The 24,976-nt window shown below is 35.0% G+C and overlaps 1 protein-coding gene across 1 annotated transcript; it reads right to left on the bottom strand.

Annotated features, from left to right (window-relative positions):
• Positions 1-1,829: 1,829 nt before the first annotated feature.
• On the bottom strand, positions 1,830-24,740 carry LOC107917202 (receptor-like protein 9DC3). Its single transcript, XM_041086311.1, has 8 exons — positions 24,599-24,740; positions 24,165-24,399; positions 23,627-23,919; positions 19,866-20,109; positions 19,703-19,790; positions 19,194-19,642; positions 13,911-13,940; positions 1,830-1,875 (listed from the first exon to the last, which is right to left on the bottom strand). The coding sequence occupies exons 1-8, from the start codon at positions 24,738-24,740 to the stop codon at positions 1,830-1,832; spliced, it is 1,527 nt and encodes a 508-aa protein (XP_040942245.1).
• Positions 24,741-24,976: the final 236 nt, after the last annotated feature.

Here is a 24,976-nt window from a genome sequence, read left to right as displayed (position 1 = left end):
AAGGTTATTAAGGTAGATAAATCAGAGATAGATGTGATCAAGTCTTTACCTTACCCCACTAGTGTGGAGGAAATTCGTTCTTTTGTTGGCCATGTAGGTTTTTATCGATGATTCATTGATGACTTTTCAAAGGTTACACAACCCTTATATAAATTGTTAGAAAAAGATGTGTCATTTAATTTTGACGAAAGTTGCAAGGAAGCATTCAACAAGTTGAAGGAAGCATTAACCATGACGCTGATCATACAGCCACCGAACTAGGAACTCCCATTCGAGATTATGTGCGACGCTAGCAACTACGTAGTGGGAGTCGTGCTTGGGAAAAAGAGTGGGAAAGACCATCATGTCATCTACTATGCCTCGAGAACACTTGATAGTGGCCAAAGCAACTATTCAAGAACGGAAAATGAACTCAAAAAAGACGCAGTTATTTCAATTTGTTCAGTGGATGGATCCTTAAACATTGTCATTCACTTGCTTGTGGGGGGAATTTCAGTCCGAAGAGAACGGCACGTAAGGTGCTGGATTGTGGCTTCTTTTGGCCATCATTGTTTCGAGACTATTGTTTGTATTGTAAAGCTTACCCGAATTGCTAAAGAACAGGTAGTTTAGGACCTAGAGATCTAATGCCACTTTACTCAATCTTTACTTGTAAATTTTTATATATATGAGGCATTCATTTCAGGGGACCTTTTCGGTTTCTTATGGTGTAGTTGAAATACAAGACGTGCTTTGGGAAAAGTACTTAATGTCAATGGACAACACCTGAAACCCTTTTTATGAGAACTTTCTAGAGCATAGCGTTGACACATTGACTCTCGAGCTTCCAACCTATCAGTTGTGATAGGGGCGTTACGTCTATCCAAAAACGTTAAAGAAAGGCGCTTTTGAAGGACAACTCCGACATAATTTAAAAATTTTGATTTTGATTTGATTTGATTTTTATTTTCATTTTTATTTATTCTCATTTATTTTTTATCTACCTAAATCCAAGATAAAAAGGTCACAGATCATAGAGGGATAGCTTCACGAGAGTTAAACCAAAGGCTTGAAAATCGAAAAAGTAGGGGTTCGTGGCATCTCCACACCGACGATGTCGCCCCTACACTGCCTCCTGCACGCCCCTACACCATTTATGGCACTCCTGCCCCAAAAACTTCGAAGCAAAAGGTGCTTTGAGGACCCTTCGCTGTGTTCAAGGGCCCCGTGCCAAAAACATCAAAGCCAACAAGGGCCAATCCGGCTCCCCCATGCCAGCCAACACCCCCACACTAGATCGAGGCAACCTTGGTGGAGCGCGCCAATCCGGTGCCCCGGCACCAAAAACTTCAAAGTTGTTCGTTTCATGTCCGCACGCCCTTGCGCCGCCTCTTACACCACCACACTAGCACCGACACCAAAGGGCATCAACACTTGTAGATCTCTTAGATTACCCAAGGTAATTGGAATATGTCATGCGAAATGAATTGCTTCAAAGGTAAGTTGAGAAGCATTCGAGTGGGTAGTTATCTATCCATCTACCGAACAAATTGCATATATTTGAACAAAACTTTTTGGTAACTATTTAATGTATTGATAATTGCATATATATATTGTAAAAGCCCATTTTTGCCCGGGCCCATACCAACAAAATAACCCAAATAATAAAATCCAAAATAAAATCCCAAGCCCATTTAACCCATCCTCAAACCCAAAACCTAAAATTAACCTAGCCCAACATCCAAGCCCAATCCCAAAACCTTAAACTCCCACTTGCCTCTTCCCACTCTCCCATGCTGTCTGCCACCAGCACCACTCCCACTCTCCCATGCTGTCTGCCACCAGCACCATCACACACCCCCATACCGTCTACCACCACCATGCCTTTTGCCGCACCTGCAAACAAGCAAAGGAAAAGGACAAAAAAAATGGAGCAATAAACATTAACAGAATATTGTATTTTTGGCTATAAAAGCCACAAGCAAAATCGAACCAGGGGGAGAAAAAAAAAGAGGGGGGACTTTTGTAACAAAAAAAAAGAGAAGATTCGGCTTTTGGAAAAAATTGAAAGAAAAGAAAAAGGGGGCTTCTTTCTTTTTACGAACACAGACACAAAAAAAACAAAAAAAATCAATACAGAAAAGCTTGAACAAAAAGTCTCCACAAGGTGATTTGATTCTCATTTTTCTTTCGATTTCGTTTCTGTTTTCTTTGATTTATCTATCGCATGAAAAACGAATAAAAGGGGGATCGATGGTATTTTGGGGAAGAATCGATTGTATTTTAGAGGAGAACCGTTTGTAAATAGGGGGCTTTCTTTTTTTTTCCTTTGTTTTCAAGAGAAACGGGTATGGATTTTTGAAGATAAAATACGCAAAAAAAAATATATATTTCTTAGGTGATTACTTGTTGCACTTTTTTTTTATTTCAATTTTTCTTCTTTCATTCGACACAAATACGAAATATAAGAGAGGACGAGAGGCTTATCGAAGTTGTATCGTGTTTTCGCTGTCGAAGGGTCTTGCTTTGTTGGTCACAATCAAATTTTGGAGAATGGTTGAAGGCTTGAGATGAGCCTTTCGGCTGAAAAGAAAAGGGGAAATGGGGAGAGTAGAGAGCATTAAGGATTTTTTTTTTAAAAAGAAAAGGGGCAAAAGTAAAAATGATTTTAAAACAGTTTTTTTTATTTTAAATAGTACAATAAAACAGCATTGGAAAGGGGAAAGTCAGCATGCGACTTGGGCCATGTGCATTGTCCCTTTAGATGGGGGATTTGTACTTTTAGTCTCTCCCCTTCGCGCCAGCTTCTAAATTGGCCCAGTTCGCATTTTATGTTCTTGTAAATTTACCCTGAAATTTGCATACTGTCCCAATTTGGCCCAGCCCAGGTGTTGCATTTAGGAGTTTGGATTTTTTTGAGCTTTTGGTCCCTCCTTATTATTCGCGTGTTCGATTTGGTCCTATTCTCTTTATCTTTATTTCGGATCTGCCCCGAATTTTTGTTTTCAATCCAATTTAATCCTTTTAGTTAATTTGCCATTTTATTATTAAAATTGATTAATTATATTTATTTATTATTTTTATTATTTTTGCTATTATTATTATTATCATTATTTTTATTCTATTATTGTTATTATTTCTCTTGTTGTTTTCATTATTATTTATATTATTGTTAGTACTATTAGTACTCTTTAGTTTATTATTATTATTATTTCGTCATTATTTTCTATTATTGTTATTAATATACTATTATTATTCTTATTAATGTATTACTATTATTTTTTTACTTTATTATTACATTACTACTATTGCTATCATCACATTATTAAACTGATTAATTTCGGATTGATTTTGTCATATTATATATTTTCTCTTTGTATATATTTACATTATTATTGCTATTACTATTATTATTATTATTATTATTAGACATAACATATATTTTATATTATTATCAACTTTAAATATTTTACATATGTTATTTCTTTTAAACTTTTGTATATATCGTTTATATGTTAATGATTTTAAATTCTATTATTGTTATTTCCTTTGAACTTTATATACATATCACTTATTTTAAATTTTATCTTAAAGTTTTACTGTGTATTATATTTATATGTAAATTTTCATCTAGACTCTTTAAAAAAAAATTCATTAAAACGAAAGAGACGTTTGATATTTGGCAATCCATGGAATTGTGCCCTAACGTGCTGGGTTTCGATTTTCTCGTTCGACCAAATAGCCGAATATCCTTTTTAAACTTTCAAAATAAGGTAATATTTCGTATTTAGAAAATTCGAGAAAATCGTGCCCTAACTTACTGAGCTTCGATTCTTCTCGCGTTGATCCTAAATAACCGAACATCCTTTTGAAATTAAAATAAATGAGGTTTAAACAAAAAAAAATAAAGGCAAGCTTACTCTCGAAAATACGATGTGTTGTATCCTAACTTACTGGACGTGACATCTTGTTACTTCGAGATAAGGAAGCATTTTCCATTTTGATTTATTTGAGTAATTTTAAAATAACAATATAAGGAGGGATTGTATTTTAAATTCTTTTTGAGTTTTTTAATTTTCGACACCAAGACATTAAGAAATCAACTAGGTACCAATTTTGGGCGTATCGAGGGTGCTAACCCTTCCTCGTGCGTAACCGACTCCCGAACCTGTTTTTGGATTTCGTAGACCAAACTCGTTGTTTTAATAAAATCAAATTGTTTATCAAAAACAACCATTTTACGAGGTGACCCGATCACACCTCATCAAAAAAGATTGGTGGCGACTCCCAATTTCGTTTCATTTTCAAAATCTAAGTCGACCCCGTTTTCATCCAAAAAATGGTGTCAACAGCTTGGCGACTCCACTGGGGACAATAAGAGAGTCAAGCCACGTGTTGATTATTTCTTGTCTTTTTGTCGAAAGTTGAAAATTCGATTTAAATTTACGATCCTCTCATTGCATCTCTTTTGTTTTGAGTTATATTTTTTATCGTGTTCTGTATTTTATTTTATACCTCCGCACATTGCATTGCATGACCGCTGGTCATACCCTTTTAAGTGGGAGTGAGAAACTACGCCTTCGTGAGGTTTTCACCTCCGCATAGGATAGTGAATCGCTTCCGGGATACATCCGTACCTATGTCTTCGTGAGATTTTCATCTCCGCATGGCCATAGGGAAATGTATTCCCCTGAACTGAACTCGGTCCATATGAGCCTATAATGGGTGAGGATCGAGGAATCTGCTGGTTCAGGTACCCTTACTCTAGAACCAAACCACATATAGAGAGACCTAGGAGCCTACCCTACGTAGAGCCACTCCAAACCCCTAGTGGTCACCCGAATTGCTTTATTTGTTATTTATTCTGCACTAACGTGTTTTGTTTTTTTGTTTATAATTGCATTGTATTACATCATCCTAGGAAGGAGGTGTTGATTCATATTTGATTGCTAAATAGAATAGTTTGTCATAAGAAAACAAATTTTTTTGATAAAGTGGATTATAACACGGTTGTCTAAATATGGTCCAAGTGAATACATGAAAGAAGGCTGATAGTCCGGGAAGAAATACAAGACTTTGCTTCATTGCCTAAAGACAGAAACTAACAAAGATTATTCGAGAGCTGTCATGTCTTGACTTTCTTAAAAGAGCTGAAAAGTATCATAGAAATAAGTGAGCAACGAGTCGCAGCCTGGATCAAGCAAAAAAAGGAGTTAATATAGACATCTCTTGGAGAATTCGTCAGACTCGACCATAAGATCCAGATATGAAGAGGAAGAAAGGTGTCTTCACTTGGAATATGAGAGAAAGACCGTGTATGTAGTCCGTTTTATGTAAAGGAATTTGTTTTCTAGAAAAGTTGTTCCAATGAAATTAAATTCAGAATCAATGTCTTCCTTTCTTTTTGCATTCATGCATTTGCATTACATTACATCAAAGAAAAGAATGTGTTGATTCGAAATTCGATTCCTAAATAGAATAGTTTGTCATAAGGAAGCGAATTTCTTGATAAAGTGGATTATAGTGCGGTCGCCTGAATATAGTCGGAGTAAACACGATGAGAGAAAGCTGGTAGTTCACGGAGGAATACATAATGTAATTTCTAGAGATTCAAGCCAACGAAGGCATGACGAGAGAAAGCCGGAAGTCCACGAAGGAATACATGACTTGATTTAATTGCCAACGAAGATTATCCAAGAGCTGGCACTTTTTGATGAGTATCATGGAGATAAGCGAGCAAGAGATCGAGGCTCAGATTAAGCAGTAAGGAGCTAGCAAATGCATCTTTTGGAGAATTTATAGGGTTTAACCATGAAGAAAATATCAGCGTTTACTTGGACTATGAAGGGCAATACCACATATGTAAGCTATTTTCATGTAAAAAAATCTGTCTTTTAGAAAAATTATTCTAATAGAATTAAATTTAGAATCAACGCCTTCCTTTCTTTTGCATTCATTTCATGCATTTGCATTGCATTGCTTTATTTTGCATTAGACTTTCCCTAAAAGGACCCTAATTAGGTAAAATTATCCCAGTTAACTTGGAAACCGACAAAAGTCAAATGACTAGGCATCTTTACGTTACACGATAATGAGCAAAGAGTTGTAATGCCTTGAACAAGTCAAAAGCCTGAAAGAAATATCGAGGAATTTCAATGATATATCCGAAAAGGGAACTGAGGAATAAAAGTCTCCAAACTTTTACATATTTGGGAGTGTTTTGAACAATGGGACTGTGGAAGAGATCCCTGTATTTTTAGAGCTAATCTAGAGTAATATTCAGAACACTTGTTGCCCTAAGCCTGGGGGTGATAAGAATCTTTTGTAAAAGGCACATGTCCAAAATCTAATTTTAGTGAAAACTTATCATTCAGTTTCATCTTGAGCAAATATTCTTTCATTCTTTTCATTCCCTTTATAATCATACTATGCATACAAGTATTCTTAGATTCTTTTATTTGGGCCTCCATTTGTTCCAATAACAGGTCTTCAGATATTAACGAGATGAGCGACGCTGTTACGAATTCAGAGTCTCTATTTGAACAAGACATGAGTATAGATGATCCTCAAGATTTTGAAGGTGACCAAGACAGCGTTTTATCTCCGGATTTGTTAAGAATGATGAAAGAAGAAGAAAAACAAATTCTACCCTATAAGGAATCAGTAGAAGTTGTGATCTTAGAAGAGGGCAGAGAGGTAAAAGTTGGCGCTTGCATTGCCAAGGAAACAAGGCAAGACCTTGTTGAGTTGCTTCAAGAGTTTAAAGATGTCTTCGCATGGTCCTACCAAGATATGCCAGGGTTAAGTACTGAATCGTGGTACACTGATTGCCTATAAAGGAAGAATGCAAACCAGTCCAACAAAAGCTTCGAAGGATGAGGCCTGATGTCTTGCTAAAAATAAAGGAAGAAGTTAAGAAGCAATTTGATGCTGGTTTCTTACAGGTGGTCAAGTACTCAGAATGGGTAGCCAATATAGTCCCTGTTCCTAAGAAAGATGGGAAGGTGCGAATGTGTGTGGACTACAGAGACTTGAACAAAGCCAGCCCAAAAGATAATTTCCCACTGCCTCATATCGATACCTTGGTAGACAACACGGTCGGATACTCACTGTTCTCTTTCATGGATGGTTTCTCCGGGTATAACCAAATTAAGATGCTTTCTGAAGACAGGGAGAAGACCACATTCATAACGATATGGGGGACGTTTTGTTATAAAGTAATGCCTTTTGGGTTTGAAAAATCGGGAGCAACGTATCAGAGAGTCATGGTAGCATTATTCCATGATATGATGCATAAATAGATAGAAGTTTATGTTGATGACATGATCGCAAAATCCAGAACAGAAGGGGAACACGTGCAAGTTCTGAGAAAACTGTTTCTAAGGTTAAGGAAGTTCCAGCTAAAACTTAACCCAGCCAAGTGTACTTTCAGGGCTAGATCAGGAAAATTACTAGGATTCTTAGTCAGCGAAAAGGGAATTGAAATTGACCCAGGCAAAGTTAAGGCCATACAAGAATTACCTCCGCTAAGTACTCAAAAAGAAGTTCGGGGTTTCCTAGGAAGACTAAATTACATCGCTCGATTCATTTCACAATTAACTAAGAAATGTGACCCCATATTCCGTCTTCTTAAGAAACACAATCCAGGTGTATGGGATAAGGAGTGCCAGAAAACTTTCGAAAGAGTTAAACATTACTTGTCCAACGCCCCAGTACTGATGCCACCTTGCCCTGACAAGCCGCTGATATTATACTTGGCAGTATTTGAGAATTCCATGGGGTGCGTGCTCGGCCAACATGATGAGTCAGGACGAAAAGAAAGAGCGATCTATTATCTCAGTAAGAAGTTCACTGAATGCGAAACGAGATATTCGCCAATTGAAAAATTATGTTGCGCATTGGTTTGGACTACTCGGAGATTGAGATAATACATGTTGTACCATACGACTTGGTTAATCTCAAAGTTAAACCCTCTGAAATACATGATGGAGTCAACTGCTCTAAACGGAAGGATGGCCCGATGGCAAATTCTACTATCTGAATTTGACATAACCTATGTGAATCAAAAGGCTGTAAAAGGGAGCGCGATAGCAGATTTTCTAGCAAGTAGAGCCTTGGACGATTATGAGCCTTTGAACTTTGATTTCCCAAATGAGGATCTGATGTATGTGGCAGCTACTGAAGCAAGCACACAAGAAGGCAATACTTGGAAATTAAATTTTGACGGAGCCTCAAATGCCATGGGCAACGGGATTGGGGCAGTCTTGGTATCTCCAAACAGTGATCATTATCCTTTTACCAGTAAACTAGATTTTGATTGCACGAATAACATGGCGAAATATGAAGCATGTATCATGGGAATCCACGCGGCTATGGAACGCAAAATCAAGGTACTTGAGGTATATGGGGATTCGGCATTGGTAATTTATCAGCTCAAAGGCGAATGGGAAACAAGAGACCCTAAGTTGATTAGTTACCGAAGGGTAGTCCTAGAATTGATTGAGGAGTTTGACGACATCACTTTTGTTATCTCCTACGAGACTAGAATCAGATGGCCGACGCTTTAGCTACATTGGCTTCCATGATCAAAGTAAATAGACCAGAGGATGTGAAGCCTATCCAAATGAGCATTTATGATGCTCCAGCCCACTGTTGTAACATTGACGAGGAAGAAGAAAAGGACGACAACCCTTGGTATCAGGACATATTGCGATACGTGAAAAATCGTGAATACCCAAACCAAGCAACTGAGAATGACAAGAGAATGTTGAGGAGGCGGGCCAGTGATTACGTCTTAGATGGAGAGATCCTGTACAAAAGAGGAAAAGATCAGGTGCTGTTAAGATGTGTGGACGCTGTGGAGGCCAAGCAGATCTTGGAAGAAGTCCATGATGGTATTTGTGGAACACACGCTAACGGTTTCACAATGGCCAGACAAATCATGAGATTTGGATATTATTGGTCTACCATGGAAGGAGACTGCATCAAATATGCTAAGAAGTGCCATAAATGCCAGATTTACGGAGACAAAAATCATGTGCCTCCATCACCTCTTCACGTCATGACTTCCCCATGGCCTTTCTCCATGTGGGGCATGGACGTCATTGGGCCGATATCGCCAAAGGCTTCAAACGGACATCGTTTCATTTTTGTAGTGATTGACTACTTTACTAAGTGGGTAGAGGCTACTTCTTACGCCAACGTCACAAAGGCAGCTGTCAGCAAGTTTTTAAAGAAGGAAATCATATGTCGGTATGGAATGCCCGAAAGGATTATATCTGACAACGCATTAAATTTGAATAATAGCACGATAGCAGAGGTTTGTAGTCAATTCAAGATCAAGCACCATAACTCATCGCCATATCGTCCGAAGATGAATGGTGCGGTGGAGGCAGCCAATAAAAATATCAAAAAGATTGCGGGGAAAATGACTGAAACCTATAGAGATTGGCACGAGAAGTTACCATTCGCCCTCTATGCTTATCGAACGTCCGTCAGGACTTCTACCGGGGCAACACCATTCTCTTTGGTTTATGGAATGGAGGCAGTGCTACCAATTGAGGTTGAAATTCCCTCTCTCCGAGTTTTTTCAGAACTAAAGTTAGACGAAGCAGAATGGGTCCAATCCCGATATGATCAGCTGAACTTGATTGAAGAAAAGAGGTTAAGAGCTATCCGTCATGGTCAAATGTACCAGAAACGAATGATGCGAGCTTACAATAAGAAAGTTTGTCCTAGAAACTTCCACAAGGGGGACCCGATATCAAAGAAGATCCTTCCCATACGAAGGAGACTTCAGAAGAAAGTGGATGCCAAGCCAGAAGGACCTTATGTGGAAGGCTTTATTTGGGAGAGTATCGGTATGACCAAGATAGATGGCAAGAACTTGCCTAATCTTGAGAATTTTGATTCAAGGAACAAATACTTCACTTAAAAAAAAGAAAATTAATGAAAAGAAGAAAAGAAAAATGAGTGAAAAAAGGAGAGGCCAAGGTGAAAACCCACAAAGGGCGCCTTGAGACCAAAGGGGCTTGAGTTGAAAACCCAAAAAAGGGCGACTCAAATTTTGGATCAAATTGGGGCATGAGGCGATCAGAGCAGCTCAAATTTTGATCAAATCGGGGCATGTAATGATCTTGCTATACCTGATTCAACAGGAAAGGGTAGGTAGCATCTTGGGGCATCGACAAAGTCTTGTAGATCTCCTAAACACATGTCAAACACAGAATGGTCTTTCAAAGAGTTGGTACAGAGAAGTTCAAGCTACGATATCTGGGGCATCTTGTCCTCATACTATTTTTTTCTTGGAATACTTCATTCTTTTTCAAGATACGTGTTCCCAATTAATTCCCCTTTTATTCTTGCTATCCTTGATAGTTTATTCATTTTGAGCTATGCTCTCAAATCAATTCTATTTTATCTATCGTTATGATCTTTTGCAAGCATGTTGCATTGAATAATGATTAATGGACTAATAAAACTTTCACGAAGGAAGTTTTGCATATTACTCTGAAAAGTTTCTAAATAATATAGGAGCCTGAAGCGGGACAATTGTTTAGAACACTCCAAATTTAAAGGTTGGAAATTTGGGAAGGAATAGTCTAAATTTAGACTTTCTCTTTGGATTTTTGTTGTCAAATGCGTTGATTGACAAGACGCCATGTTGGTGACAAAGCTTGAATAAACAAGAAAGTGATGACCTTCAGGCAATAAGAAGAGGTTACCTCGGGAAGGAGAACCCTCGTTTGCGCATGAGTTTTTGGTACGACACCTTGGGAATGATGTAAGGGACCAGGAGGATTTAAATCTTATACCCTTGAATGGCGATAGGAGAAGATTGAAAAAAGCCATATCTTTCTACCCTTGGGTTACAGTAGGAGATTGATAGTACAAATTTTATGTCACAATGGATTGAACTACGATGTTCACAGTGGGGGGCAATCAGATTACGTGTTTCTTTGGAAATGCCGGCTGGTCAAGAAGGCGTTGCGACACGTTAGTGATAAAGCCTTAATAAGCTTTTGAGCGATGATAACCTAAGCATTAAGGAATCATTTTCATGACATTCTACATTCATTCAAATGTCATTCACGCACATCTAGTTAGGAACATTTGATCCATTCTGATCATGCCATCCTAATCATTAGGCATAATTAGGTTCATTATACAGGTCATGTTCCCTAGAGAACAGATCAGTAAAAATCGAAGACAAACCTTGCCTCTCTCGTTTGTAGCAGAGTTGGTTGAAGATAGCAAATCTTGCCTTCCTGCATTGACAGCGAAGCAGATCGAAGACAAACCTTGCCTCTCTTGTTTGTAGCAGAGCTGGTTGAAGATAATAGATCTTACCTTCCTGTATTTGGCAGCGAAGCAGATCGAAGATGGCCGATTTTACCTCCCTGACTACAGTGGAGTACATTGAAGCCGATAATTCTATCTCCCTGTATTTGGCAGTGGAATAGATTGAAGATTGCAGATCTTGCCTTCCTGTATTTGGCAGCGAAGCATATCAAAGATGGCAGATTTTACCTCCCTGACTACAGTGGAGTACATTGAAGCCGATAACTCTATCTCCCTGTATTTGGCAGTAAAATAGATTGAAGATTGCAGATCTTGCCTTCCTGTATTTGGCAGCGAAGCAGATCGAAGATGGCAGATTTTACCTCCCTGACTACAGTGGAGTACATTGAAGCCGATATTCTATCTCCCTGTATTTGGCAGTGGAATAGATTGAAGATTGCAGATCTTGCCTTCCTGTATTTGGCAGCGAAGCAGATCAAAGATGGCAGATTTTACCTCTCTGACTACAGTGGAGTATATTGAAGCCGATAATTCTACCTCCCTGTATTTGGCAGTGGAATAGATTGAAGATTGCAGATCTTGCCTTCCTGTATTTGGCAGCGAAGCAGATCAAAGATGGCAGATTTTACCTCCCTGACTACAGTGGAGTACATTGAAGCCGATAATTCTATCTCCCTGTATTTGGCAGTGGAATAGATTGAAGATTGCAGATCTTGCCTTCCTGTATTTGGCAGCGAAGCAGATCAAAGATGGCAGATTTTACCTCCCTGACTACAGTGGAGTACATTGAAGCCGATAATTCTATCTCCCTGTATTTGGTAGTGGAATAGATTGAAGATTGCAGATCTTGCCTTCCTGTATTTGGCAGCGAAACAGATCAAAGATGGCAGATTTTACCTCCCTGACTACAGTGGAGTACATTGAAACCGATAATTCTATCTCCCTGTATTTGGCAGTGGAATAGATTGAAGATTACAGATCTTATCTCCCTAAGCAGTAGTGGAGTAGATCAAAGATGGCAGATTTTACCTCCCTGACTACAGTGGAGTACATTGAAGCCGATAACTCTATCTCCCTGTATTTGGCAGTGGAATAGATTGAAGATCGAAGATGGCAGATTTTACCTTCCTGACTACAGTGGAGTACATTGAAGCCGATAACTCTATCTCCCTGTATTTGGCAGTGGAATAGATTGAAGATCGAAGATGGCAGATTTTACCTTCCTGACTACAGTGGAGTACATTGAAGCCGATAACTCTATCTCCCTGTATTTGGCAGTGGAATAGATTGAAGATCAAAGATGGCAGATTTTACCTCCATGTGACTACAGTGGAGTACATTGAAGCCGATAACTCTATCTCCCTGTATTTGGCAGTGGAATAGATTGAAGATCGAAGATGGCAGATTTTACCTCCCTGACTACAGTGGAGTACATTGAAGCCGATAACTCTATCTTCCTGTATTTGGCAGTGGAATAGATTGAAGATCGAAGATGGCAGAGTTTACCTCCCTAACTACAGTGGAGTACATTGAAGCCGATAACTCTATCTCTCTGTATTTGGCAGTGGAATAGATTGAAGATTACAGATCTTATCTCCCTAAGCAATAGTGGAGCAGGTTGAAGACGGCGGATTTTACCTCCCTAATTACAGTGGAGTACATTGAAGCTGGTAGTTCTATCTCCCTGGGCAACAGTGGAATAGATCGAAGATTACAGATCTTATCTCCCTAAGCAATAGTGGAGCAGGTCGAAGATGGCAGATTTTACCTCCCTGACTACAGTGGAGTACATTGAAGCCGATAACTCTATCTCCCTGTATTTGGCAGTGGAATAGATTGAAGATTACAGATCTTATCTCCCTAAGCAATAGTGGAGCAGGTCGAAGACGACGGATTTTACCTCCCTGATTACAGTGGAGTACATTGAAGCTGGTAGTTCTATCTCCCTGGGCAACAGTGGAATAGATCGAAGATTACAGATCTTATCTCCCTAAGCAATAGTGGAGCAGGTCGAAGACGGCGGATTTTACCTCCCTGATTACAGTGGAGTACATTGAAGCTGGTAGTTCTATCTCCCTGGACAACAGTGGAATAGATCGAAGAAAACAACATTCAGTCTTATCTCCCTAAGCAGTAGTGGAGCAGACGAAGAAAACAACAAATCTCATTCCCATGGAGTTGCAGCAGAATAGATTTAAGTCATGTTTCTCTGGAGCGCAGTGAAGTGGATTGAAGCAACGAGACACAGCAGAACAGAATAAGGCTACTTGAAGAAGATGAGCACCAAAAAGTCAAGACTCGGCAAGACCGGGCAAAATTGGCCCTTTTGATGTCATTGCTCTATTCTCGTTACACGAAAATGAGCAAAGAGGGGCAGCTGTAAAAGCCCATTTTTGCCCGGGCCCATACCAACAAAATAACCCAAATAATAAAATCCAAAATAAAATCCCAAGCCCATTTAACCCATCCTCAAACCCAAAACCTAAAATTAACCTAGCCCAACATCCAAGCCCAATCCCAAAACCCTAAACTCCCACTTGCCTCTTCCCACTCTCCCATGCTGTCTGCCACCAGCACCACTCCCACTCTCCCATGCTGTTTGCCACCAGCACCATCACACACCCCCATACCGTCTACCACCACCATGCCTTTTGCCGCACCTGCAAACAAGCAAAGGAAAAGGACAAAAAAATGGAGCAATAAACATTAACAGAATATTGTATTTTTGGCTATAAAAGCCACAAGCAAAATCGAACCAGGGGGAGAAAAAAAAGAGGGGGGGACTTTTGTAACAAAAAAAAAGAGAAGATTCGGCTTTTGGAAAAAATTGAAAGAAAAGAAAAAGGGGGCTTCTTTCTTTTTACGAATACAGACACAAAAAAAAAACAAAAAAATCAATACAGAAAAGCTTGAACAAAAAGTCTCCACAAGGTGATTTGATTCTCATTTTTCTTTCGATTTCGTTTCTGTTTTCTTTGATTTATCTATCGCATGAAAAACGAATAAAAGGGGGGATCGATGGTATTTTGGGGAAGAATCGATTGTATTTTAGAGGAAACCGTTTGTAAATAAGGGGCTTTCTTTTTTTTTCCTTTGTTTTCAAGAGAAACGGGTATGGATTTTTGAAGATAAAATATGCAAAAAAAATATATATATTTCTTAGGTGATTACTTGTTGCACTTTTTTTTATTTCAATTTTTCTTCTTTCATTCGACACAAACACGAAATATAAGAGAGGACGAGAGGCTTACCGAAGTTGTATCGTGTTTTCGCTGTCGAAGGGTCTTGCTTTGTTGGTCACAATCAAATTTTGGAGAATAGTTGAGGGCTTGAGATGAGCCTTTCGGCTGAAAGGAAAAGGGGAAATGGGTTGAGTAGAGAGCATTAAGGATTTTTTTTAAAAAAAAAAGAAAAGGGGCAAAAGTAAAAATGATTTTAAAACAGTTTTTTTTATTTTAAATAGTACAATAAAACAGCATTGGAAAGGGGAAAGTCAGCATGCGACTTGGGCCATGTGCATTGTCCCTTTAGATGGGGGATTTGCACTTTTAGTCTCTCCCCTTCGCGCCAGCTTCTAAATTGGCCCAGTTCGCATTTTATGTTCTTGTAAATTTATCCTGAAATTTGCATACTGTCCCAATTTGGCCCGGCCCAGGTGTTGCATTTAGGAGTTTGGATTTTTTTGAGCTTTTGGTCCCTCCTTATTATTCGCGTGTTCGATTTGGTCCTATTCTCTTTATCTTTATTTCGGATCTGCCCCGAATTTTTATTTTCAATCCAATTTAATCCTTTTAGTTAATTTGCCATTTTATTATTAAAATTGATTAATTATATTTATTTATTATTTTTATTATTTTTGCTATTATTATTATTATCATTATTTTTATTCTGTTATTGTTATTATTTCTCTTGTTGTTTTCATTATTATTTATATTATTGTTAGTACTATTAGTACTCTTTAGTTTATTATTATTATTATTATTTCGTCATTATTTTCTATTATTGTTATTAATATACTATTATTATTCTTATTAATGTATTACTATTATTTTTTTACTTTATTATTACATTATTACTATTGCTATCATCACATTATTAAACTGATTAATTTCGGATTGATTTTGTCATATTATATATTTTCTCTTTGTATATATTTACATTATCATTGCTATTACTATTATTATTATTATTATTATTATTATTATTAGACATAACATATATTTTATATTATTATCAACTTTAAATATTTTACATATGTTATTTCTTTTAAACTTTTGTATATATCGTTTATATGTTAATGATTTTAAATTCTATTATTGTTATTTCCTTTGAACTTTATATACATATCACTTATTTTAAATTTTATCTTAAAGTTTTACTGTGTATTATATTTATATGTAAATTTTCATCTAGACTCTTTTAAAAAAAATTCATTAAAACGAAAGAGACGTTTGATATTTGGCAATCCATGGAATTGTGCCCTAACGTGCTGGGTTTCGGTTTTCTCGTTCGACCAAATAGCCGAATATCCTTTTTAAACTTTCAAAATAAGGTAATATTTCGTATTTAGAAAATTCGAGAAAATCGTGCCCTAACTTACTGAGCTTCGATTCTTCTCGCGTTGATCCTAAATAACCGAACATCCTTTTGAAATTAAAATAAATGAGGTTTAAACAAAAAAAAATAAAGGCAAGCTTACTCTCGAAAATACGATGTGTTGTATCCTAACTTACTGGACGTGACATCTTGTTACTTCGAGATAAGGAAGCATTTTCCATTTTGATTTATTTGAGTAATTTTAAAATAACAATATAAGGAGGGATTGTATTTTAAATTCTTTTTGAGTTTTTTAATTTTCGATACCAAGACATTAAGAAATCAACTAGGTACCAATTTTGGGCGTATCGAGGGTGCTAACCCTTCCTCGTGCGTAACCGACTCCCGAACCTGTTTTTGGATTTCGTAGATCAAACTCGTTGTTTTAATAAAATCAAATTGTTTATCAAAAACAACCATTTTACGAGGTGACCCGATCACACCTCATCAAAAAAGATTGGTGGCGACTCCCAATTTCGTTTCATTTTCAAAATCCAAGTCGACCCCGTTTTCATCCAAAAAATTGTGTCAACATATATATATATATATGCCCCCAAGTACCAAATATTTAATGTATTGATAATTGCTTACATTGAACATAAATTTAATTTAAGAACGAAAGAAAGAAAAATAACAAACACAAAACTGAACATAATATAATATTATGGGATAAATAGATAACTCCCAAAAGTGTTAGATTATCATTCATATTAAAAGTTGTGCTCAATACTTGCATTTTTTAAATAATAGGAATGCATTGTGCCATTTTCATGCCGTTTATAGATGGATAAAAAGAAGTCTATTTGAACCTTATATTATCATTCATTTACTGAAACAGGGAGCTAAGTTTCTTATCAAATTAAGCCATTCCTTTGCCATTTTCTAGCTTTTACCGGACAATGAAATGAGGCATGAATTCTGTCCACAACATACATACATTTCATGGAACCTTAATTTGTGGTTCTAAGAGAAGCAAACTAAGTTGTAGGTAAAGAAATCATATTGAGAAGAGAGATGGAACATTTGAACTTTCTATGTAAAATTTTCAATTAAGAAAACGATTCAACAGACTGTGAAAACTTGAATGTTGATAATGGCAAAGTGTCTCAAAGAAAACAGAAGAATAAAAAAAAAGAACACACAGATTTTATGTAGAAACCCTTGCAAGAAAAAATCAATGGTAGAGAAGAAATTATTCACTATGTCGAATTTGAATGATTACAAAAAGAGTAGACTATGTCTATTTATAGGTTTATGAAACCATATTCTAATCAAAATCAAATAAATGTAATGCAGTAAGGTTAAAACACCTTATTCTAATCAACACCAAACAGAAAAAGTATACTTTTGATTTATTATATTATTCAAAGATTGTAATATTTTATTTAAACTATGGCATGAGAATTAGGACTTAAGTTTTTTTTTATTAAGCATGACATTTCATTTGAACATGCAATATATTAGGCTATGATTGTTACATAATATGCTTGAACCTAATTTTTATTAAACACTTTAATACCATTTTTTTCGCTGCTAGATGAGAATTAAAATGTAAGGGATAATAAGACATTTAAACTAAGTTTTCTACTAAATTAGATAATCTTTTAACTCAACTCTTTTTAAAAATTTCGATAACCCTATTAGGCCATCACAGTAGTTGATATAGTCTCCCGAATTCGAAATTTAACATTTAAATCAAGTCGAGAAAGTTACCTAAAGTATTCATCATTGCCTTTACCTCTAACAAATTTCATTTAAGGAAAAAAAAAATAGCATACATTGGATAATTATTTTTAAGTTTGAGTGATTGTAAGATATATAATTTTGGATTTAAATCATTTTCATTGACCATTAAGTTAAATGCAATTATCAAATATTTGATAAGTTATATATAAAAGTAATAACTCTAAAACTTTAAGTAGTGAACAATATATTTGGCTTCAATTTTTTTTAAAATTAACTATCCAATTCTATTTTGTATTTAAAATAAATTATTAATAAAATATTTTCTCACTAATATCAATGTCATAATTTTAAAGTGAAATTCATTAATTGATTAAAATATTAACAAAATATATTACCATTTGCTTGAAAGTTATTAATATTCTTATTAAGTAAAATTTCTTAATTATTCATTTTTATTAAATTAAATATTAACTAATTTTTCTATAGTTATCATATTTACATTGAATAATCAATCACTATTTTACCTTTTAAAATATATGACAATCAATAAAACAACAATTTTATCTCAATTTTTATTAAAAGTATTTATTTATTTTTAATTACAATTAAGATTTAAGTCTTTATTAAATTATATTAATAGGTTTTTATATTAATTTAAATATATACTTTAATGTATAACTAAATCATTGTTAATATTATTTTTATTAAATTAAAAATTGAATGACTTTTTCTATAATCATTATATTTACATTGAACAATCAAAAACTATTTTACCTTTTAAAATACACCTGGTAATATTCAATAAAAAAATAATTTATCTCAATTTTTTATTAAAAATATTCATTATTTTAATTACCGTTAACTTTGAAGTCTTTATTGAAGTAGAATTTCTTGAGATTAAATATTTTTATATTTATTTAAATATATAGTTTAATATAGAAATTATTAGAACGGTAAAACAACATCTATAAATCATTGTTAATATAACATAAAGTATTTATATATTTACTTTATGATTGAACAGTGTATATTTGTTATACCCTCAAATGCCGATAAATAGGTAAAAAGAATTAAGAGGTAATTTAAAAGAAAAACGGAACGGTAAGTTAAAAGAATTAAAAGATGAATATTAATTTTTTTTTATTTTTGGAATTTAACTTTTTAATTTAATCGTTAAAATTGAATTTCATTAAGTGTGATGACGTGACACTTTGAAGTTGTATAATTTCATCACTTACAAATAGAAAAAAATTTAGATGATGTAGTATAATCTCAAATTTTCATATCATCATAACTTCATGAAATCCAAGCTTGGGACCAAATTGGGAAAAATTATCAAGTTTCAAAATTAATGTGGATTTAAAATATTTAGGGATTGAACTAAGTGATGGCATGATGGTTAAGGATGTTCATCACTCCAGATGTGGCCTGGGTTTAAGTTGCGCTAGTTGCATTTGTTGTTCGGGTTTTGTCCTGTTATTATAATTCACAAAAATATATATATTTTTAGGGATCAAGGTGAAACTTTGTTTCGCAAGTCTCTCTCAATCATTCTTACAAGCTACCATGGTCTTTCTGTTGTGAATACAATATATGCCATGCTAATTCCTAACACAATTCCACATTCATACCTCATCATTGCAAGTTTCAAAATAAAAGCTATTCCATTTCCATGACCTTTTTCATCTTGCGCTGCTTCTGGTATTTCATCATTGTTACATTCCTTCGGTAATGGGAGTCCACACAAAGCCAAGTTCCCTAGATAAGAGTCGTCTTCAAATGTATCAAATTGCTTGCCACTGGGAATAGGTCCGACAAGATTATTGTTTGAAAACCTTAACACTTCAAGAAATGTCAAATTTTTCAATTCAGAAGGGATTCTGCCACTCAGCTTGTTAAATGAGAGATCTAATGATTCAAGTTCTTTCAAATTCCCAAATGACAGTGGGATAGAACAAGTCAGGCAATTACTAGAGAGACTGAGTGCATGAAGCAATCTAAGCTCTCCAACTGCCTTAGGAATTTCTCCATGGAATCTATTGTCCAACAAATCTATAAGTTCTTTTATTTTAAACTCTAGCTACAAACCTTTTATTGTTAACAGAACAAAGTATGAAAGTAAATCATATTCATGACCAACTTCTTCTTTCAGAGCCTTGAGATTTTGGAAGAACTCGGTTGGCAATAAGCCGGTGAAATCATTATGAGAGAGATCAACCATTTGCAGTCTGGAGAAGGAAAAAGTGGTTGTGGAGACTTGCATGGAACCGTAAAATCTATTAGATCTCAAAATAAGAGCTTACAGCTTGGGAAACATGCCTAACCAATGAGGAAAGGTATCACTTAAGTTGTTGTTTGCAACATCGAGAAGTACTAGTTCACTGCAATTAATCAAAGATAACGACAATATCCCTTCCAATTGATTTTCATTAAGGGCAAGATATCTCAATTTATTATTTGGATTCCAGTTCCCAATTTCCTCTGGAATTCTGCTACTAATGCCGCAGCTTAAAGCATCAAAATATAGAAGAGAAACCGACAGATTTCCTATAGAAGCCGGAAGGTAACCACTGATTAATGGATTTCTTTCAAATGACAAGAAAGCCAAGTCATTGTAGTTGGCTAATACTGATAGAAAGCTACTTTTCGAGGATGACAGTGTGCTGCTTAAATCATTATTCGCTATGTCCAACGCTTTTAGATATCTTAGATTACCGAAGGTAATTGGAATATGTCTTGCAAAATCAATTACTTAAAAGGTAAAGATATGTAAGTTGAAAGGCATTCGAGTGGGTAGTTATCTATCCATCCACTGAACAAATTCAACATTCAACCTGATCATATCACCCCTTTCCCAATTATCTAATCCATTGGGTTGGGTTCTACTCCTAATTATCACAATGATCAAAAACTAAAAAATGTTATATATTCAACTTCTTCTTTTAGAGTCTTGAGATTCCAAGAGTGGACTTCACAGATGTGTTCTCCCCAATTGTGAAGCATAGTTCAATTCGAGCTTTGCTTGGTATTGTGGTCATGTATGATTTGGAGCTTGAGCAGTTAGATGTAAAAATTATATTTTTGCATGGAGAACTTGAGGAGGATATTTACATGCAACAACTAGAGGGTTTTATAGTCTCAGAAAAAGATGACTATGTTTGCTTGCTGAAAAAGTCCTTGTACGGTTTGAAACAGTCACCAAGACAGTGGTACAAGAGGTTTTATTCTTTTATGACTTCTCATAATTTCAAAAGAAGTAACTTTGACAATTGTGTTTACTTTAAGAAAAATAGTGATGGTTCTTTTGTGGGTCTACTCCTTTATGTTGATGACATATTGATAGCAACGAAAGATAAATGAGAGATAAGAAAGGTTAAAGCCCAACTAAGCAAAGAATTTGAGATGAAAAATTTGAGACCAACAAAGAAGATACTTCGTATGGAGATTCTCAGCGATAGAAAAACAAGTAAATTGTACCTAAGTCAGAAGGGGTACATTGAGAAAGTTCTTTGCAGGTTCAATATGTAAAGTGCTAAGCCTGTTAGTACTTCTTTAGCAACCCATTTCAGACTTTCATCGACTATGTCTCCATAATCAGATGATGAGATTGAGTACATGTCACATGTTCCATACTCTAGTGTAGTGGGATCTCTCATGTTCCATACTCTAGTCCAATGGGATCTTTCATGTATGCTATGGTTTGTTCATGTCCAGATATATCATATGCAGTTAGTGTAGTTAGCAGATACATGACGAATCTTGGTAAAGAATATTAGAAAGCAGTTCAGTGGATTTTAAGATACTTACGAGGTACTACTGATGTTTGCTTATAGTTTGGAAGAACTAGAGATGAAGTCATTGAGTGTGTTGATGTTGATTTTGTTGGAGACCTTGATAGAAGAAGATCGCTCACAGGTTATGTCTTTACAATTGGAGGTTGTGCAATCAGTTGGAAAGCCACTTTGCAAACTAAAGCCATTTTTTCTACCACTGAAGCTGAGTACATGGTGATTACAGAGGCTTGTAAAGAAGCCATTTGGTTGAAGGGGTTCTTTAGTGAACTCAATGAAAACCTTCAAATCAGTACAGTATTTTGTGACAGTCAGAGTGCCATCTTCCTTACAAAAGATCAAATGTTTCATGAGAGAACAAAACAAAACACATTGATGTTCGGTATCATTTTGTTCGTGATATTATTGCTCGTGGTGATATTGTTATGAGCAAAATTAGTACTCATGAAAATCCTATAGATATGATGACTAAGTCACTTCCTATAACCAAGTTTGAGCATTGCTGAAACTTGGGTGGTGTTCATTGTTGAAGTTAAACCCTTAAGGGGTTTTATGGAAGAGGAGGAGAATTTGTTCGTTGAGAGTTCGCAATGAAGAACTTGTTCATTGAGAATTCGTGTCAAGGTGGAGATTGTTAGAATTGAGTGGTCTGAATCCTTATTTAAATAAAATACAGTGGTAAAATAAAATAAAAGTAAAATCTATATAGATCTACACTTCTTTTATTTTATTTTAGAATAAGGTTTTTTAAACCTTATTAAACTCCATCTATTTGATATTGATTAGAATAAGGTGTTTGAATCTTACTACACTCCTATTAGAATATAATTTTACAAGACTATAAATAGACATAGTCTACTCCTTTTATAATCATTTGAATTCGACATAGTGAATTTTCTTCTCTGCCCGTGATTTTTTCCTAAAAGGATTTCCACGTAAAAATTTGATTGTTCTTTATTTTTTTTCTTTCTCTTTTCTTTGAGATATATTGTCATTACCGACATTTTATTTTTACAAATATTTGCTTGATTAAATAAAATACGAATAATAGTTAAAATTTATATTTGTTTTAGAAAAAGAAAAGAATTGAGGCTTTCCTACCCACCAAAGATAATTACTATTAATAAAACTCTTAATCGAGTTGGTGTTACGGGTTAATCGAATATAAACTCGGTTAGAAAATGACTAACATGTCTTTTTATTAAATGATTACTATTATTATTTTGATGACCTTTTTGCCTTTTCCTACTTTTATACCGCTTTTAAATAAAAGAACTAAAATTAACATAAAATCCTTAAGTAAACTTTATCACTACACCAAATATTTTGATTGAACCCATATTTAATGGATTTATAAACAAATCCTTTATCACTACACCAATAATAATTCTTAAGTAAACTTTAAAAAAATATTTTTTAACATAAAATGGTTTCTCTCACAAAATTTGTGTATTTATACTTCTATCTTAATAAATATTAATAAAATCCTTAACCAATTTGAAATTTCTTTTCACTAGCATGATTACTTTTTGACATGATGTAAAAAAATGACAATATCATAATAAATAATAGTAGTGCATATGATGTATTTACTTATTTCTATTTTCTTTTACTCACAAGTTAAATTAATTTTTATTTTAATATTGTACATATTTCATATGTGTTATTATTAGTTTCAAACTTTACGTTTCATATTTATTGTATTTTATTTTTAAACATACAAATTTATTTTAAATACATGAATTCTACATGTATTTGTTTGTGATAAAATTTCTAATTTTCACTACGATACCATAGTGCAAACGCATAAGTATTATTGTTTTTGGGTTCTCTTATTTCCTTTTAAAGTTTTGTCATTAGTAAGTGTGCTTTTTTTAACTCAAGACTAAATTCAATAGGATCATAGCTAAACCAAAAAGAAGGGGAAAAACGGAGAGCAAAAAAGAGTTTTCGAGTAATTAAAAGGCTAAGAGGGAAAACAAGGCTTAAGGTTTTTATAATTATAATAATTATATAAATTAATGTTCCTAAAAAATCTTTGATTCGTTTAATAAAATTTGAAGATATTTAGATTATTAGAATTAGTCATATGGTTAAAATCAAGAATTTAGCACGCTATCATGATCGATGAAAAGCATGAAAATTAAAACAACTTTAAAATCTTACTTGGTAAAAAAAAAATTAAGAATTGAAGCTTTCTTACCAAACAATGCAGATATTGCAGTCGGAGAAAGACAACAAATTAAAATAACACCTAGCTGCTTTTCGTTTACCTTCGAATAGGTTGTTGTCGAGATATAGACTCCTAAGTATTGTCAAGTTTCCTATTTCTTTCGGTAGAATCCCTTCCAACCTATTATCAGCCAAGGATATGTCCTCTAACTCTTTGCACTTGAATAAACCCAATGGAATTTTGCCAGAGGGATTGTTCTTACCCAAGCAAAGCACTTGCAATCTAGATAGATGATCAAACATATCTGATGGGATCTCACCTGCAAGATTGGTAAAGCTCAAACACAAAGTATTGAAGTTTAGGGAAGGAATCAAACCATGACGAGATTTCTCCCTATAAATTGTTTCAAAACAAGTCTATAAGTTTAAAATGAACTTTAAAATTTTTACCAGGTAAAAAAATAAAAAAGAATTGAAGCTTTCTTAGCAAATAAAGCAGATACTGCAGTTGGAGAAAGACAACAAATTAAAATAACATCCAACTGCTTTCCGTTTACCTTCGAACAGGTTGTTGTCGAGATATAGACTCCTAAGCGCATTGTCAAGTTTCTTATTTCTTTTGGTAGAATCCCTTCCAACCTGTTATCAGCCAAGGATATGTATTCTAACTCTTTGCACTTGAATAAACCCAATGGAATTTTTCCGGAGAGCTTGTTCCCTTCCAAGTAAAGCTGTTGCAATCTAGGTAGATGATCAAATATATTGGATGGGATCTCTCCTGCAAGATTGTTAGAGATCAAAGACAAGTATTGAAGTTTAGGGAAGGAATCAAACCATGATGGGATTTCTCCATAGAAATTGTTCAAAAACAAGTCTATAAGTTTCAATCGATGCAAATTAGTCAACTAAATGGATAATGAGCCGAAAGAGTTGTTCATTAGATCAAGTGAAATACGAAAAGATAGATTCCCAATTTGAAGTGGTACAGTGCCAATGAGAAGCATGCTAGAAAGATTAAGAACTATGACTCCTTGGTGTTGGGATCCGCAAGTGGCACCAATCCAATTACAAACAGAAGTATTTGGTTTTCAGATTATTTTGTGGATCGGTAACAACATGAACTTTCAGTGCCTTAAGAGCTGACTGATCTTTGCTGATATCGATTTTTGTTTTGGTAGAGATTGAAACCACAAAATTAGGTAACAGCACCGCCATCGTAAGAGCCAGAATGAACTGAGTGACGTTTCTCATCAAAATTTGTGGAAGTGCAACAATTGTGATCAGAGGTACGCTCCAAGTGGCGAAATTTGTGATGAGACTTGCTCCACTGTTGGTTTTTCTTACATATCTGATGATGAGCTGAGACTTGAGGAGAATTTTTTTTCGTTTCTTGTGGCGACTGTCACGTTGCATTGCGTATGAATAAATTCACGCAGTTGACTATAAAATTA

This window comes from Gossypium hirsutum, chromosome D01 (assembly GCF_007990345.1).
Source record: "Gossypium hirsutum isolate 1008001.06 chromosome D01, Gossypium_hirsutum_v2.1, whole genome shotgun sequence".
Taxonomy (NCBI): domain Eukaryota; kingdom Viridiplantae; phylum Streptophyta; class Magnoliopsida; order Malvales; family Malvaceae; genus Gossypium; species Gossypium hirsutum.
This window is presented reverse-complemented; position numbering and strand designations above follow the sequence as displayed.

Excerpts from the sequence above, each read along its gene's own strand:
- LOC107917202 (XM_041086311.1), bottom strand. The coding sequence starts at position 24,740 with ATGGCGGTGCTGTTACCTAATTTTGTGGTTTCAATCTCTACCAAAACA. Across the intron at positions 23,920-24,164 it reads ATATCCTTGGCTGATAACAG|GGAGAAATCTCGTCATGGTT; the intron begins GTTGGAAGGGAT and ends AACAATTTATAG. Across the intron at positions 19,643-19,702 it reads TCAAGGCTCTGAAAGAAGAA|CTAGAGTTTAAAATAAAAGA; the intron begins GTTGGTCATGAA and ends AAAGGTTTGTAG.